This window comes from Cyanistes caeruleus, chromosome 11 (assembly GCF_971803275.1).
Source record: "Cyanistes caeruleus chromosome 11, bCyaCae1.hap1.1, whole genome shotgun sequence".
In the NCBI taxonomy this organism is placed as follows: Eukaryota; Metazoa; Chordata; class Aves; order Passeriformes; family Paridae; genus Cyanistes; species Cyanistes caeruleus.
In genome coordinates this window covers 8,667,994-8,685,855 of record NC_141711.1, presented here as the reverse complement: position 1 = coordinate 8,685,855, position 17,862 = coordinate 8,667,994, and the positions used below count along the sequence as shown (strand labels likewise).

Here is a 17,862-nt window from a genome sequence, read left to right as displayed (position 1 = left end):
TGGCACTAAAGGTGTGCAGGAGTTGTCATGATTCATTTTAAGACATTGGAACGCTTAACATGGACATTTACAAAACAATCAATTGTTTGTACACATACTGTACCACCTGTATTCACAGTATTTTAACACAACAGAATACCTGTTTCTTGCACTGCATTTTCCCTGCATCTTATTTCTGGCTTGAGAATTTCATTTATATTCAGCACTTGTGTAACTTGTGGGACATCAGAATTGAGCTGGCAGGTTGGAGGAATATCATCTGAGGCCTCATATGGCCCAGGTGAAACAATGCACGTACCTAGAATCAAAAAACATGGGCTTTACTTCATGACACTATGGAATTCACTTTGACTTATATTATTTGGTAGATTACATATACTTTAGTTCACATGGCTAGAAGAACTGAATAGATTATGGTAATTTGAAAATTTGCTGTAATCAATCACTTTTTATTGCAAATTTTACAATTATATTGTGTATACTTTCTGGCAAAAATTTTGAATACAGTTAAAGGAATACATGCTAATGTCTGGAATAGCCATAGAAAATCAACTTCTTTGATTCGTCAAGAGAGCAAACAAAACAATCACAAAATAAATTTTGTTAATTTATATTACAACTCAGCTTTAATTTTAACAGTGATACAGTGATTTTCAGATAAAATGAACAGCTAAATATGGTATTCATATATGTGGGAATGAAGAAGCAAAGAAGTCCTATATATACAAAGCTTTCATTCCAAACTCTGGACACCATTATGCTTTCACGACAAACTAAAAGCTGTCAACCTATACATTCTTGTGACACCAGGCACTAGCAGGATGTGAGCTGATTACCTCTGTTTTCCCTTTGATAACCAATATAGACTGAGTTTATGAAAGCTGTTCACTACAAAGAAAGGAATTCATGCCAGAACCATCCCTGATATTACAATGTAAATTCATTCCAAATTTTAGAAGACTTGAATATAGTAAGCTAATGAATTACCCTATTTTCCAAGGAAAAGAAGAGGAAAACACAACCTGAAACCCAAACATGAATAAGGGATCAAGTACTGAGATTTGAATGAAAAAATTCAAATGTCTCATGTATTTCAGTACAGGACATATTTTTTCAACCATTTTTTTTGCCAAGCCAGCACATTATTTATCACTGTTGGGCAATACTTAGTGATAAAAACCCATACATAAGTTCTGCATCACTATGGAAACAAGAAACTAGGTATAGTCCAAGCTTGTATGCTTCAGTGTCATGAGGCAGAAAAGATGAATTATTTCCTCTTATATCTCAATGATCTCATACAGAAATAATTTCTTTGTATATGAGGTTTCTCCTTTGCATTTACTGTCATTTTAAAAATTCAACATACTGTATACTTGCTACTTGAAAAGAGAAACACGCTCATTGCACCTTGAAATCAGTACTCTGACCACGCCAAGGAGTTTGAAGCAAAGAACTGGGCCCTTGTACTGGTTTCTGCAGGGAAATATTTAATTTTCTTCCCAGTAGCTGGTAGAGGGTTGTGTTTTGGATTTGGAACATGACCATTGCTGATAACATATTGATGTGTCATTTGCTTCCTGAGCTGTCCCTTCAGTGAGCAGATGGTGGGGGGCACAAGAAGCTGGGAGGGGACACAGCCAGGACAGCTGACCCCAGCTGACCCCAAGGATATTCCAGACCACATGGCAGTGTGCTCAACTAGGGGGGACCTGCTGGTGGTAAACAAATCATGCAAATAAAAAACAACTGTCCTTCTTGGGTTTTATTTATCTTTCTTTGATTTTTTCCTTGTCATTAAGTTTAGTATTATTAAGGTGTTCTTATCTCAACCCATACATTTTCCTGCTTTCACCCTTCTGATTCTTTCCCCCATTCCACTTCGGGGAGTGGCTGTGTGGTGCTTAGTTGCTAGCTGAGGTTAAAGCATGACAACTCTCAATACAAGCTGAAATGTCACTGCATTCATTGGAGCTCAACTAAGTGGTTTAGTCATTCTGAGAGGGAGAAAACTTTATCAGAGAGTAATTGTTATCTTAATTAGTAACAACATAAAAACCCTTACTATTGTTTTTCTTTAATTGGATAAGAAGTATAGAATCATTTTAATTCAGCCAGACCTTCAGCTGTAATGAAAATTTAAGATGGGTCTAGAGAACAAGTTTAGAGTAGTTGAGGGAACATGGGTTGTTCAGCCTGGAGAAAAGGAGGCTGAAGGGAGACTGTGTACAGAGGTAGATGTTGGTGTCTTCTCCCAGGTAACAAGCAGCAAGACAAGAGGAAAAAGCCCCAAGTTTTGCCAGAGGACATTTAGATTGGATACTAGGAACACTTTATTCATCAAAAGGGTTGTCAAGCCCTGGAACAGGCTGCCCAGTGTGGTGGTGGAGTCACCATTCCTGGTGGTATTTAAAAGCCGTGTGGGTGGGGTTCTTAGGGACATGGGTTAGTGGTGGCCTTGGCAGCGCTGGCTTAACAGCTGGACTCAAAAGACCTTAAAGATCTTTTCCAGCCTAAACATTCTGAGTCTATGAATTGCCTAGATAAGGAAATTCAAAAGCATACAGAAAGTACTAATGCCCACCAGCTGTGTAATAATCATAGAATTGATAATGAAGTAATTAAAAGTGTAATATTTTACTGTGCGTACAGTGTATTAAAGCTGTTGACTCATTATATTAACTGCATTTTAGAATTTGGAACTCATTTAGAATATTTAAGCACATTTCAGAAGCTGTTTAGAATGGAAGGAAAAAAACAATACACCAATGGCATTAAATTAGATGAATGCCAGTGAGAGCTTGAACTGCAGTTTCCTGCTGAGAATTTACCATATTCTCTCTGCAGACATTTTTTAATTAATATTTTTTCCAATTTTACCAACAAAAAATCAGAGGAATAATGACAAGGTTTGCCTACTCTTCCCTCTTGGTTTAGTGTTTCCAAAAGGAAGATACATTTTGCTACACTTACAATACTGTTAACTACCTCTCCTTCTGAAACCAGAAACGTTTTTTCAGGTATGTTCCTTAAAAGACACAAAATGAAAATTTGAATGAAATAGAAGCTGAGCTAGTCCTAGGGGTGCCTTTAAAATAAGAATGTGCCAGCTGTGCTTTTGAAATTTCTCCTCTATTATTGCAAATACCAGTGAGGAATGAAGTTCTCTTCTTGGAAAATGATGATTCAGGATTATGACGCGAGTCTGGAGACTGGTAAATTTTGACCAAATATCCTGATCTACTACAAAAAACCTGTAATTTTTCAGCTCACCACCAATAAATATTACTTTCCCAATAAACAAGGCCACATTAGGATAACTGGACCTGATCTGAGGTGTTTATTATAGTTTCATAGCTCTGTTTCATATAATATTTTGTTACAATTTTGTCTGCATTATTTAAAAAAGAAATCTTTCATCAGCTACTAACATCAAAATTAAGAAAACAAACAGCAAATGCTGCAGTTTTCAGTACTTCTCTTTCTGCTCAGATACTCTCTTCTTGGCCAATACCTGATTTCTATCAGCATAAAATACCCTCATTAAAACAAGCTCTCTACTTGGTAAATCTTGCCAGAATTTCTTCAATAAAATATTTGTAAGGAATTCAGTGTTTCAAACACAGGATATTTAACACACATATTTAATTAGTTGCCTTCAGCTCAACACTAGCAGACTTAATAAGCTGTGCTATCACTTTAATTTTTATGAAATCATGTAATCCTTCAAATTGCCAATCTGATGAATAAGAAGCTTTTGATTTTGTAACATGAACAGTTACGATTAAGACTAGATAGTAATTAAAACACACCACCTTCTCCAGTTGTATCATGCGGCTTGAATTTTAAAGTGAAGATCTTTCTTAGCTTACAGTTAGCTGAAATTATAATTCCATCCAAAGACCGGAAGAGAGCTCCTCTGAATATTTCATAGGTAAATGTTACCAAGTCAATACACATATTACACCACTAGAAAAGAGAAAGAATACTCTTTAGTAAAACCCACCTGTGAGCTGAAGCTAACACACCTTCTATACAAATAAACATGATGGCCTTGAGGAGAAATGCAGCAATTTTCATTCAACTTGCAGAACTGTACTATATTTTATATGATGACTCATGTAAAATTTAGATTAATGATTGAAATTTTAAGGGGAAAAAAAAGTAAAAACATAATGATTGTACATGCCCGATCTCCTTATAAAGTCAAGGTAGAAATATTCACTTCTAATTGCCAAGTGGAAATATTTTTGAGAAAAAATTTAGGTGCATACATTACTGTTCAGGTCTTAAATCTGAAATTTTGGAAGGAAAGTAATGCTTGTTTTGAAAACACCAAGCAATGGACTGAAAAATTCAGTATTTAATTGTAACTAATACTTCTAGTGATGAGGTTGAAAGATGGAATAATTTGTAGTAATACAATACAGGAAGCTAGCATGTGAAAATGAAAACTATGTTCTGCTGATGGAACAATCAACTTATTATATAGCCTGACTTACAACCCCTCATGCTGATAATAGCCATCAGCTTGTGTATATAGTAAGCTGAACTATCAGAGCCATGTAAAAGATCTATCTAATCACTGAAAGCAGCATGATCCCTCCTTTAAGACAAAGCAACGATAAAAAGGCAGATAACCATTTAAGAGAGACAGGTATGTATCAGATACACTAACCAATATAGATCTACTCTTTAAGGTTGGACAAGCATTAAGGTTATTAAAATATTTTGTCATTATAAATTACCAGAGCATCTAGACATATCTGATTCATGCTTTATTATCTAGATTAAAATACGTAACTGAAGTTCATCTTCTGCTTGAATTTACCTTGGTGTACATTAATGCACACGTTAATCCTGAAATACCTGTACTAGTCTGACAATAATTGAAATTACACTGAAGAAAAAAAATTCCATTGGATTTTGAATGAACAGCAACTTCAGGGGTATGATCTAACACATATTCATTAAAAAAAATCCAACTACTTCTTCCCAAAAAGCAGAATACTTTTCCATTTTAAGTTACCACAGTTGCTTTCACTTAACCTATCTCAAAAAAAGTTATAAATTCAAATATTCTCTCTCATGTCTGGCCTTAAATTCACAACATATTGCTTAGTATACTGTTATGTAGTTCTCTTCATGCAAATACATATTTAAAAATATTTGAAATCTAACTATTCTCATATCAAGTTTATTTTCTAAGCAGTATTTGAGACTCAGTCCTTAGATTGTTTTACAGTAACCATCAGGCTTTGTATCCTATCAGCTATTACCATGTGTTGTGGCTGGGTATGGGAAAGGGGAACCAGGAGATAATGGTTATTTTGTTTTCATCAGTTTGACACATAGATTGTTCTCTATATGCCAGAATTTGGAAGAACCTGAAGAACGTGAAAGCAGCCATCAGCTACAGCCTACCTGCAGCTCCAGTGATTGTCATCAAAGGTCACTACAAGAGAAGGGACATGTGAGCAGTAGCACTATCATGAAGAAGTATCAGGGACACAGAGAATTTTATAGAGGCTGGATCAACAGGAGAGGTGAAGAAACACCACAAACAGCAGTAATTTTGTAAAATGAGAATGAATTCCTAATATAAGAAGGATAGAAGAGGCGTAGCACTAGGTGGTTCTGCTGCCATCTGGTAAAGGGGACATACAAAAATATCTTCAATCAGTAGGAACTGAGTTCTAAACCAAGCAATAATTTAAAAAAGTTCACAATAAACACAAAAAAAAATTCTGATTAGAAAACACGCTCAACCTCAGTCCAGGGAACATTCCCGAGGTACCTACTATTTTGCGCTTGATCATAAACAGAGGAATCTTTGCATGCAGAGGGGTTACAGACAACACCTTGTGGACCGTTGACAAATACAATCTTCTTTTAATATTGTCAAAATCAGTTATCCTATAAAAGAAAAGTCAGGAGAGAATGGAACAGATCTTTGTCAATTCAATAATCCAGTATCTTTGGGAAATCACAAAAAACTTGTTCATGTGCAGAACCTTTATGTCAGTGACAGCAAATATGGAATTTAAAAATTCTTTTACAAGATGAGTAATGAGATTTCTTTCCAATTCAAACTTTGTGGCTATATCCCTGCATATATAAAATCACTTTACATGCTAATTTCATTTCAACAGTCTATACTCTTTGCTAGATTTCCACAGCGTATTCAGAGTATGAAAGAATTCAATTTGTATGAACGGAGGGCCCAGTAGCCTTTAATAATAACATGTGTTTTGCCTCCTTAAGCTTGTGTTATCTTGGGGCCCGCTAACTAGAAAAAAAGTATTTGCTTTCTTTTCCTATAAATGCCTCTGTCACTGCATATGGATTCTTTTCGGCTTAAAGGTAAACACAATACATTGTCTGCCTGTTTTACTTCATGAGGACATATCTTCAAAGGTGAATTATAATGCAGAAGTTTATTTCTCACTATTCAGGTCATCTCACAATGATACCAAAGACACTGAATTTCAACATTTCTAATAAATTCAGACCACAGCCGTGGACACACATGCACACACACACACAAAAAAATAGGTTTCCTTTAAACTGATAAAGAGGGTCATTTTTATGTTCTGTTCCCTTCAAGTCTTGTTAGCAGCTGCATTGGTTTTGGCTGGGACCTAGTTAAATTTCTTCAGAGTAGCTTGGAGAGTGCTACGCTTTGGGTTTGTTCTGAGAGCAGTGTTGGTATCTCAGGGACGTTTTCATTGCTGCTGGGCACTGCTTACACAGAGCCAAGGCCTTTTCTGCTCCTCACCTCATCTCACCAGCCAGAAGGCTGGGGACGTACAAGGAGCTGGGAGGGGACACAGGACAGCTGATGCCTACTGACCCTAGGGATGTTTCAGACAACACAGTGCCATGCTCAGCAGTAAGAACTGTGGGGAAGAAGGAATGGGGAAAGCTCAGAGCTACGTTGTTTTCCCACAAAGCCATTGCATAGGATGAAGCCCTGAGCTCCTGGAGATGGCTGAACATCTGCAAGCCCATGGGAAGGAGCTAATGCCTTATTTAGATTTTGGTTGCATGTGCAGATTTTGCTCTCCCTATAAAACTGTCTTTGTCTCAATGCACAAATTTTTGCACTTTTACCCCTGTGTATTCTCTTCCCCAGGAGAGAGAGGAACTTCTGTGGCTCAGCTGCTTCCTGGGGTTAAACCACAACAGCAGCACAACCTTGACATTCTCCAACAGTCCTTCCTTACCACTCCAGAGTATAGACATTACTCTAAAGGCTGCAATCTGGAGAATATGCTTAATGTATGGAGAAACAAAGATTAATTTACCTATTATTTTTGAACAAGCCTATTTCTAACAGATGGATATTTCTTTGCAATTAACAGCCCCTCTGAGAAGATGACAAATAATTATAATAAGCAACTTTTTGTCACTACTTACTGTTGCTAAAAGTAATTACTCACAATCATTCAAAAGCTGGGTTCTACCTTAAAATAGTGAGACTACCATGTAAACTTGTGTGTTTTTTTGTTTTTTAAAAATTTATTACTGAAAATACTTTTTCATTAGCTAAGGACTACCTCTCCTATACCTGTAACTTAAATAATGGCATCACCCAAAATTTGCAGAATAACACCCTAAAACCCTAATTCATAGGTTTCCTTAGGTCAGCTTAGGAGGACATTAACTCGGGGGAAAATGACATTAGTTATTTTTTTCCTGTTTGAGAGTTTAAGCCAAGACATTACAAAATATATTGCAAGTATGTAAATATCAAAAGGTTGTACAAGTACAGGCAATAAGAATACATAAGCACCTTCTTGTTCCCCCATAGTCATTAAGACCATCATCCAAAGCAAACTGTTCACCAGCTTTCCAGAACTTGCTGATTCTTTCCTCTCCCTTGCAGATAACCTGATGTTTAACCTATTCATCTTTATAACATGAATGGGCAAATAAAAACAAAGTGGAAGACTCTACTATCTGTTTCATTTTGAAAGACTAGCAGTTCATCTTATAAATCACATGCACTTGAAAAGCAGAAATCACACTACCATGCCAAGAAAAAAACATTATATACTCACTATTGCTATTGTTTGACATGAGAGATTCCAGAATTCTCTGGACATATTTTTATAAACTAATTATACCAAGTCCTTGAAAGGTGACTTCATCAGAAAACCTCCAAGTGCCTTACAGTGCTGGTACCTGGGCATGATCTTACTTTTGAAGAAGTTTAAGCAAGATGTGAAATAATTCCCTTAAGATCACCAGCAAATGAGCCACATAGCTAAGCCTTTGTCCTAGATTAAGGCATAGTTCCACCCATCACTTTACTTCTCATGTAGCCTTTGGTGAAAAACCTATGAATCTAGTTTCCAGAAACTCTTCACTCTAAATCTTGGGTGTTCAGAGGTACTAAAAAACTGGTGCACCAAAGAAGTCCAAAGTATTGGAGCAATGGTTGCTTGAAGCTCCCTGGATTTCCTGGCTATGTGTAGAGCTGAGCAATTGTGCTGAGAAACCAGGCAATTGCAATAACCTGAGTACTGAGACCCAAAAATACTATCCCTGATGAACCTCAAACTGCATAATTCTCAGTAGAGAATGCTGCTTTAAATGAGGCTATAACAGAGCAGTAGGAGCCCAGAATTAAGTCATGCATACCTCCAAACAACTGGCAATAAAACCTAAGTTTGCTCTATACTACCAGTTCAATATGTTTAAATTTTATTATTTATTTCTTATATGAATAGGTTTATCTGTCTCCTTCATGAAAAAAACAAGTACCTTGGTAATAGAAAGGCTATTGGTAAATGTACACAGCTCAGTTACATTCCAAAATGTAACACTGAACACATCAAAAGACATACATTTATATCAGACTCTGTAATGTAAGTCTAAAATAAGACTTTTTATGATGATAGATGTGCCATAAGGAAGGGGCAAACCTGAGATGCATAGATATAATCACTTCTAAAGAAGTGTAATTTTTTTCTGTAAATACAGTTAAAACAATAAAAATACTTACATTCCTCAGGCAAAAGTAGGTGAAAAATTCAAAAAGGCCGATTAAGAAAAAAAGATGGCCTTAAAATTATATAAAATAATTTATTTCCCAGAAAAAGGAAGATAATTATTTAAGAGGTAGTGTAACTTTCAGACTCTTGAATTACATTGCTTATCGGAAAATGAAAATAAAAATTGGTCTGGAGAAACTCTTTTCTGAAATAAATCAAACAATGGAAGCTAGAAAATCAGATCCCTCAGTTGCAAAGTGACTCCAGAGTACTTGTGGTGAAACTCAAATTTTTTTTCCTGCTATCCAAAAGCAGAACTTATGTTCAACCTACAATAGCAAGAAACATCAGCAGCACACATCTTGATTTTCAAAGATGAATTAAAAAAATCTATATGGAAGTTCATATATTTTTATTATGTCTGTGCTTTAGTATTTATATCTAAGGGTCAAACATGATAGAAAAGTAATGAGACCATGTTCAGAAAAATGAGGTAGTCAACAAGAAAATCAACCTCATTTATAATAATATTCCTATGATCAGCAGGTGCATAACTCTTCCAGCAATGGTCATTAACTGCATTCATTGCACACTTAACATCTACATTTGCAAACCATTTGAAAGTAAAATTACCTTCCAATTCAATTTTCAATTTTATTTTACATCTTCAAATTTGACTGACTATTTTCCTCACAATGGTAACTATAGTGAGATTGCAAGTGAATGGTAGCAACTACCCAAGAGCACAGATAGATTCATCTGCTCAGATTGCCTATTCACTTTGCTTCTGTATGGATAATAATTTATAACCATTTCTTAATGTTCAATTCAAGGCTAAAAATGAACTTAGAAAAAACAATACTGAACAGTTGAAGGGATGCTTCATTTGTCAGGATCACTTGGTCTTCAAATGAAAGTGTTTTTATAAATGATGTAACCTGGTAGTTTGCCAGACAAGAAGGCAGGTATTTCATTGATATTGCTATGCTAAGAGCAACTCCCATGCAACTTAACAGTAACAGAAATGTCTTTGTATCCTGGTCAAAGTCCAGTGAGAATTCTCTGCTAATGCTTCACTATTAGTACATTAGTATATTAGTACTTAACAACCCTAGTGCCACTTTCTCCATAAAAGGCACTGCTTACTAAACATTGGATAGTAGCATCATTATCATCATCATCATCCTCATCATCACCTCCATTTTAAAGACAGAAAACAAAAGAATAGCAATTGTCAGCTGATTTGCTATGCTTTCAGATTCTCAAGATTTCCTTATTCAGGAGCACCCTGTACTTCACTTTTATGTGCTATTAGTAAATTTGTCTTGTAGGAGATGCTACGTTACTGAAGTGGCTGCCTGATGATCTGCAATCCAGACAGAGCAGTGTATCCTTTCCTCATAAGAACAGATGTAGTGATGTTGAAAATCAATCAAATCTCTGCAAAATAAGAGATCTGGAAAACAGATATGTCACCCAGACCCAGAGAACAAGTTGTATTGTGTACTGGAATTTCCTGTTGATAGTTTTTTTTTTTTTTTCTGGAGAGCATTAAAGAAAAAAATCCCACAAAATGCCCTTAAGCAGTATCCACAAAGAGGGAGTAACACAAGTGGCAGGAATCAAACATGAATCATCAAATCTGGAGGTTGGGATGGAAATCTTTCAAAAGATGGGCAGATATGAAGAAATGGTGACTCCTAACCTCTCCCTACAGGATACTGACATATTTGCCATTGATTCTCCAAATAGAGAAATGACCTTGTATTTTTGCTGACCAAGAATAACTTAGTGTGAAAGCTTAATTACTCTTACAACTCCACGTTTCACAAATTGTTCTGGAAGTGCTCACTAATATTCATAACGTATATTTTAGAAACTTCTATCAATATTTTAATATCCTTGATTTTGAAATAAGCTCATCTTTCTCTGATTTTCAAGTATTTAGTAAATGCCATTTTATGCTATGTTCCTCTGCAGCATTGCTAACTTTGCCAAATCATTTAGAAAACTGTAATTTTAGAAAATAGCTTTTAATTTTTCAGTACAAAGTACTCTAATGAGAATTAATACATAGACAGTTTAGTGCTGACTTCTATTTCAGAATCCAAAGTACCTCTAAAATGCAGTTATTTATGTCCGCTGCAAGTTATATTGGCTTTTTAGTTCATTGACTGTTATTTTTTCTGCTTTGTTATTCTTTCCATGAATTTTCTGTTCTAAAGAGACGACCCATCCTTTCATCCTTTTGAGACAAAGGAAAAGATGTTTGCATCTGCTAATGTAATAGTTCTCTTAAGTATAGCCATATTTCTCACATTTAAACCATTTATTCTAATTACTAAGAATTACTATGAAGTCTTGCCTTTAAAAAGACAAAATTAACTGTCTTGCTAAGAGAATTTACTTTATCTGGTGTATGAAAATCCTGATTAACAAACCCTACCAACCAAATGCAAACAGGATGCAGTTTACCTCATGTTACTTACATTGATCAACCAACCAAAATAGAAATAATTAGTACTTTGTTTCCATCTAAAGTTCTAGAAGATGCCATGACTAGGAGAGTTATTAAAATTTTTTTACTTTCAAATATATGAGTTAAAAACTGCTTTGTAAATTATGAAATTGTAATTTAACGTACCTGAATACTTCGAAGAATGTTTCTCTTACTTCACAAAAAAATCAAGGAACATGTCTCATGCTGCTAAATACCAGAATTTCAAATAATCTCTCAGATAAATCTATTCAATAAAGTTTGCCTTCAGTCTCTATCTAGAATCTTACAGCAATTTCAGATGTACATGACAGAATTAGCATCTATATCCTGCTTTGAATTTTAAGAGGTTGGCCTAAGTTTTGCAAGACTAACCAAGATTCATATTGTTCTGTATCTGAAAACATGCTGGGTGTTTAGGTTAACATGAATAATTTATGATACCTCTGTCAGCAAAGCTAAAATGATGACTGATTATTAGATAGCATCTGATTCACATAAATTCAACTGTTATGGTATCTGTGAATAAATTAGCTATGCCTGTAAAACCTACTATGTTGTGGTTATTAAAAATCCCAAAGTAATAAGCTTGTATTTATAGAAACAACTGCTTGAAAACGGGAAATATAGTACCAAAATATATACATTCTACTGTACTCTTCACAGGCCTTGTAATAATATTTCTTATCAGCAAGCACAACTACTTCAGGAATAAAGAAATTTTAACCCCTTTTCCCCTACAGATTCCTTCATACATAATTGCTTCAACAGAAAACTTATCAGGTATGTTCCAGAGTTTGAAACACTCACAGAGTTTGCATTAATTCAGAATATAACAAGAGCTGATGCCTTCTGGAGCTGGTGAAGGCTAGTGGCAAGCAAAGATAATTTGACTATAAACAGTGGGATAGGAACTGAGCAAACTGGTTGGTAAGTGCTTTCCCAGCTAAGCAAAGATTGAAAGGTTGAGGCAGGAAGAATCAAGAAATTAAGAGACATAGGTATCTTTAGAGTGAACAAGCAATCATCTTGTGATCCTCAGCTCATTCTGGCTGGAAATATGATCCATAAGGTGCTGTGTGATTCTAGGAAGTGACAACACAGCAGAGCCCCATGGCACACTAATACTGAGCAGCAAGTCTGGACTTGGGGCAGCAGCAGTTTTCACTGACAATGGACAGGTTTGCTCTGCAGCTTTTCATGTCAGAGCTATAAACTGTGCCACATGTGATTTACAGATGTTAACCATGCAAAGATTTAAAGAAGCTTGAAGCAGCATGAATTAGCCATCACTGAGAGAGGCAGCATGACTTTGGAGCTGCAGCAACAGATGAGTAAGTACCATGCCTGAACTGAGAAAAAAAGTTTGAACAATACACAGGAAATCATACAAGACCACAAAATATTTCAGTACATAACCAGGAACTGAGTATCTCATCCTTGCTCTTATACCAGATCAGCCTACTATTTTTGTTTTTTGTGGGTGGTGGTTTTTTGTTGGTTTTTTTTTTTATTTTATTTTTGATGCTATGGTACAATTTCAAGGTCTGTTTCCTCACATCAATTGCTCTACTCATTTGCTGTAAAACTTTTCATTACAAGATGTGCTAATTTCATGAAATACCCAACACTGAGAAAAACCTTATCTGAAACAAAGTATGACCATGACTGGCATTACAGTAAGAATAAATGTTTGAGTGCTTGTCAAAATGCCAGACAGAAGTATTAACACCCACATGTCCATGTATTGGGAACTAAAGCAAAAATGACAACACAGGCCAGATGCTGTTTTCTCTCACATGCGAATATTTTTTCAAACATTGAGTTACCATTGCTTTTCCAGCAAAGTAGCAAAATCCATAACTCTGAAGATTTAACAACTGGCTACTGCATTTGCAGCAGACAGCTATATTCAGCATTACTAATAGCTTTGCTATTATTTGCTTCAAAGAAGCTGCATAAATTACATGCTCTCTACCTTAGTTGTGATTTTATTATGCTTCATCAAATTTTTCATCCATAATCTATTTTACACATTTTTATGCAGATCAATACATTGACTGTTAATGTGGTGGTATTTATTTAATCATGCCACATAAAAAAGTATCTAAAATTCTATACAGATTTCCTCTGAAGAAAAGATAAACCAGCTAATATAGAGAGTATTTTGCACATTTCAGTATTTATGGCAGGAATCTTGCATGACTGGTTGACAGCAGCAAGTTAGGAAGTTTAGCTCAGCTGATGCCAGGAGTGATGGATGGTCTTGAAGAAATTCTTGTTTGCTGACCAAATCAATCACTGAACAGAATGCAAAAGAAGATGAGGCTCCAACTAAATTCCTGTTTCTATCTCTGCAGAATGGGAGAGCGAGAAATGTAACAGAAAGCTTCATGCACAGCTATTACAAAACTTGTCAGTGATTTTTACATAAAGTAAATTTCATAGCTTGGCATGCTATCAATTTTCACTTGAAGCTGCTCAAAGATTCAGCACTAAGTAGTCAGTTTGTGTAAGAAACCATCTTTGAACATTAAACTTCAGGAAGAAGCAACACCATCAACATTCTGTCTGCAAACAAACAAGAGATTTCTTTCAAAACATCTGAAAAGATGGGAACTGAAGAGCAGTCACATGAAGCAAGAAGGACTTGTCTTTATTATTTACTGGATTATCTTAAATCTGCTAGGATAAAATAATGCATTGTCTATTGTGCAAGCCTTGAAAAGCTTTATGGGTACAAGTAAGTATAGTTGATTTCAAATACAAAACTCAGTACTAAAACTATTTTAAAAGTAGTTTTATTAACTTTTTCATGCTGTTGCACTAAGTGGGGAACAATTGATATTGTACTTTTAAGAGATAAACACATTCATTCAAAGTAATTTGAGTTACAGAGAAAATCTATAGTTAATATAGTTTGTATTATATGCATTATAAAGAAATATAGTATATATTACATAAAATACATATATAGCAAATACAAAATACATGTATTTAAATCTATACAACTACCTAGGAATATTATAAAGGCATATATCTGCTTTTACAAGAGGGACATAGTAAAGATGGGAACAGGAAGTAAAAAGAAAAGATGAAGAAGATGTAAAGCCTAATATAAGCTGTAAAGAGAAAAGGCAAATAAGTGTGGGAGAGGTGATAGAAAATGTTTTTATCAAAAAAAAAAAAAAGCAAGCAATGAGAAAAATAAAATTAGTAGAAGTAGAAAAGAGGTTCTTGTTAAGAAAGTGGCAAATACCCAAAATAATCAAACTGACCATGACACTACAGAAAAATCTGAATTCCTGCACCTGTCATTAAATCATTAAATCTTGCTCCTGCCTACAGAATGTCCATGAGAAGCAAATCTTGGTTTTGCTATGGTACTTGCTGTTTGGTCTCTGTGTGCTGCATGACATACCCTGCGTTTTTTTTTTGTCCCTTTGCCCCTTTTAATGCAAACCTACAGAAAGTCAAAAATAAAATCCTTCTTTCAATTTACATGATTTCATTGCTAATTTAACTGATATCATTCAACCCATCTTTTCTTGCAGGGCTTCTAACGGCCTAAAATTTCTTTTGTCAATCCACTTTCAGATATTTTATGGGCTACAAAGTTGTGCTGTTTATATATAAACAGATGGTGTCACTAGGGGAGAAATGTTGTCCAAAGCCTGTCAACTACCCAAGTTTAAAACTCTATTAAATCATTTCATAACTAATAAAAAAAATCTGTCTCTGCTGTATCTTTCTTCACAGTGTGGAAATAATTATACCAATCGAGCACCCATTTGTTTTTCTAGCTTTTTAGCATTTGTTTGGTTGTGTTTTTCTCCCCTAATTATTATATGTATTTCTTTTTGCTCTGGACCACAGGGTCCTCTCTTATGACTTATGAATAAATCTCTTACGAATTTTCAGGCGGTCCTCATGTGCCAGTATTTTCATATGTTTGATAAATTTGTGTCCCATTTATTCAGATTTTTCATCATCTTCATTCAGGATTTTTTTGAGTTTGTTCTGTCTTCAAAGGAATGTCAGCATTTAAAACATCTAAGAAATAATGATCTCATTAGCTTAATTACTTTTTATTGCCTTGACAAGTCACCATGCTTTAATGCAAAATATGCCACCACAATTAATGACTGCAATCAAGAATTCACTTTAAGTATTCAAGAAAATTTTATGCATCTTACAGTAACTCAGTGGAGAAGTCTTTTCCCAATGGCACAAAAATCTGAAGTGTCAGAAATTGCTGCACCAGTCCCACTAGAAACAGGGAAAAAAAAAAAAAAGTGCTGTGTGCATGCAGATGCATGTTTCACTATCCAGCATTTCAAGTTTTTACCATATGCTATGCTCCTACAACACTATTTCCCAAGGTTCATACAACATATGAACATGAGAAAAACCTGAAGAAATCCAATTTAAACTGCAATAAAAGTATTGTTTTTAAAGTCCCATCTGTGGCTTCGGTGGAATTCTCATGAAAGCAAAAGGAACCTTTTTTTAAGCTTACAATTTTTGTGCTCCAAGAGCATGAAGACAACAATATCCCATAAGAACTATAAAATGAAGTAATATTTTCCTATCAAGAATATATTATAATCATGTTAAACTTGCACTCATGTTGGTGACAAAGTACACCTTGCTAACTAACTTCAAAAAACTCTGGGGTAAGAATACAAATCAGATCATGACAACACTGCTCAGTGGAGGCTTCTGATTTTTAGAATAATAGCAAAGCAGTTTGATTGAGGGAACAAACAAAAAAATTCAGGTAGCTTCCTATCAAGGGAAAACAATACAAAGCTGTCTGAATTGAACCATATGTTGTTTTCTTAGATATTCCATCAGGGACAGTACACACTGCTTTTTACTGACTTCACAAGCCTGAGCAGCAACATTGGCTCCTCTTCTAAAGAATGAAAAATCAGAACTTTCTTTTTTGAGGGCCAAATGACACCTTAAAACTTCAAATTAAATTTCATATATTGAAAATTCTTCTTTTATTTTGGAAGAGTATACAAAGTTCCAGTGCAACTGGGAGACCGTACGCACACTTGATTAATTAAATATTTGAGGTACACACACCTCAAGAGGGGAAAAGACCAAGCCAGAAGGAAACAGAATGGTAACAGATGGAAACCTGACTGGAGTATTGCAGCACTAGCTAAAATAAATTTAAAACCAAACCATTTTTAGCAGTAATTACCCACACAATTAATTCTTAATCCTCATTTTAGTGTTTAGCAACAGTTAGCAATTTTTTCGTTTAATTGTTTACTGTTATGTGCTATAGTAATTTATTGTACCATTGAAAATAAATCAGTTTTGTTTCTCAAAAAACCACATTGCATTAATATTTATTTTAATGAAGATAACAGCCAATTTCTTTTATGAAAATCAGACTAAAGTTTATTTTTTTGTATGTTTATTGGAAAAAACTTATGTCTTACTGTATACCCTGCATGAGAAGTATACTAGAATATTCCCATTCAATTTGTTTAAAATCACCATCTCAATTTTTCTTCAAAAGCAAGCAGTTAATTCTAAACCAGCTCAATTCACTCCTACAAGCCTTATAAGGTACACCCCCCCATCATGGAGTTTAAGGCATATGATGATTGCTGTATTGCAGACTGCTTGGATTCTGGTTTATTGTGGTGCAATAGATATGCTGGGAAAACATTCCATACTACTCTTAAACACTGATTACATAAACACAGTGGAAATTTATTGTACATGTGCTGATTTGATACAAAAGTAAAAATTCTTTAATAAGTAAAATGAGAAAGGGGACAGGAACCTAGCTCATATTCTTTAATGTCAGTAGAATTACTGACTTTAGTAAGTGCTGAATGGAGTCAGAGGTTATTTATCAGACATTGGTCCATAGCAGGATCAGGTACACCAGTGAATTTGGCAGCACCAGAACATGTTGGATCTTCCCTACAGCACTTAGTCTAACCTGGCATTTCTGCAAGTTTTACTTATTTGTAACTGACCTACTAAAAAGTTAATGAAAAAACACTTTTCCTATGCTGAATTATGCCCGAACTAAGGGAGAATAATGTAAGTTTTGCATTCCAATATAAGATTGATGTAATAATCAGAACATCATCACAGACATTTAATTCTTTGATACTCACAAGTTTGTTTGGTTTCCCTTGGTAGCTTCATTTTGTTGATTAGACTATTTCCTTCGAGTACAAAAACAAAGCCTTTTAGTTCTCTGTCATATTCCTGCAAAAAGGAACAACAAAATAAGCATCCTGATAGAATTCTCCTCCTGACAACCAGCCGTGCTACTAACGTGCAAAGCTATTTTTTTTTTTAATCAGAAAATGCAGATGGCACTGCAAG

At 35.0% G+C, this 17,862-nt stretch overlaps 1 protein-coding gene across 5 annotated transcripts in view; it reads right to left on the bottom strand.

Moving 5' to 3' along the window:
- CFAP20DC (CFAP20 domain containing) overlaps positions 1-17,862 on the bottom strand; it is a 72,277-nt gene that overhangs the window by 46,874 nt on the left and 7,541 nt on the right. For all 5 annotated transcript variants that reach the window (XM_086846063.1, XM_086846062.1, XM_086846060.1 and 2 more), the window contains exons 5-9: positions 17,649-17,742; positions 15,693-15,765; positions 5,802-5,916; positions 3,816-3,969; positions 140-298 (exon numbers count right to left, since the gene is read on the bottom strand). In XM_086846063.1, coding sequence (XP_086702189.1) covers positions 140-298; positions 3,816-3,969; positions 5,802-5,916; positions 15,693-15,765; positions 17,649-17,742 — 595 coding nt within the window. The remainder of the gene's footprint in view (positions 1-139; positions 299-3,815; positions 3,970-5,801; positions 5,917-15,692; positions 15,766-17,648; positions 17,743-17,862) is intronic.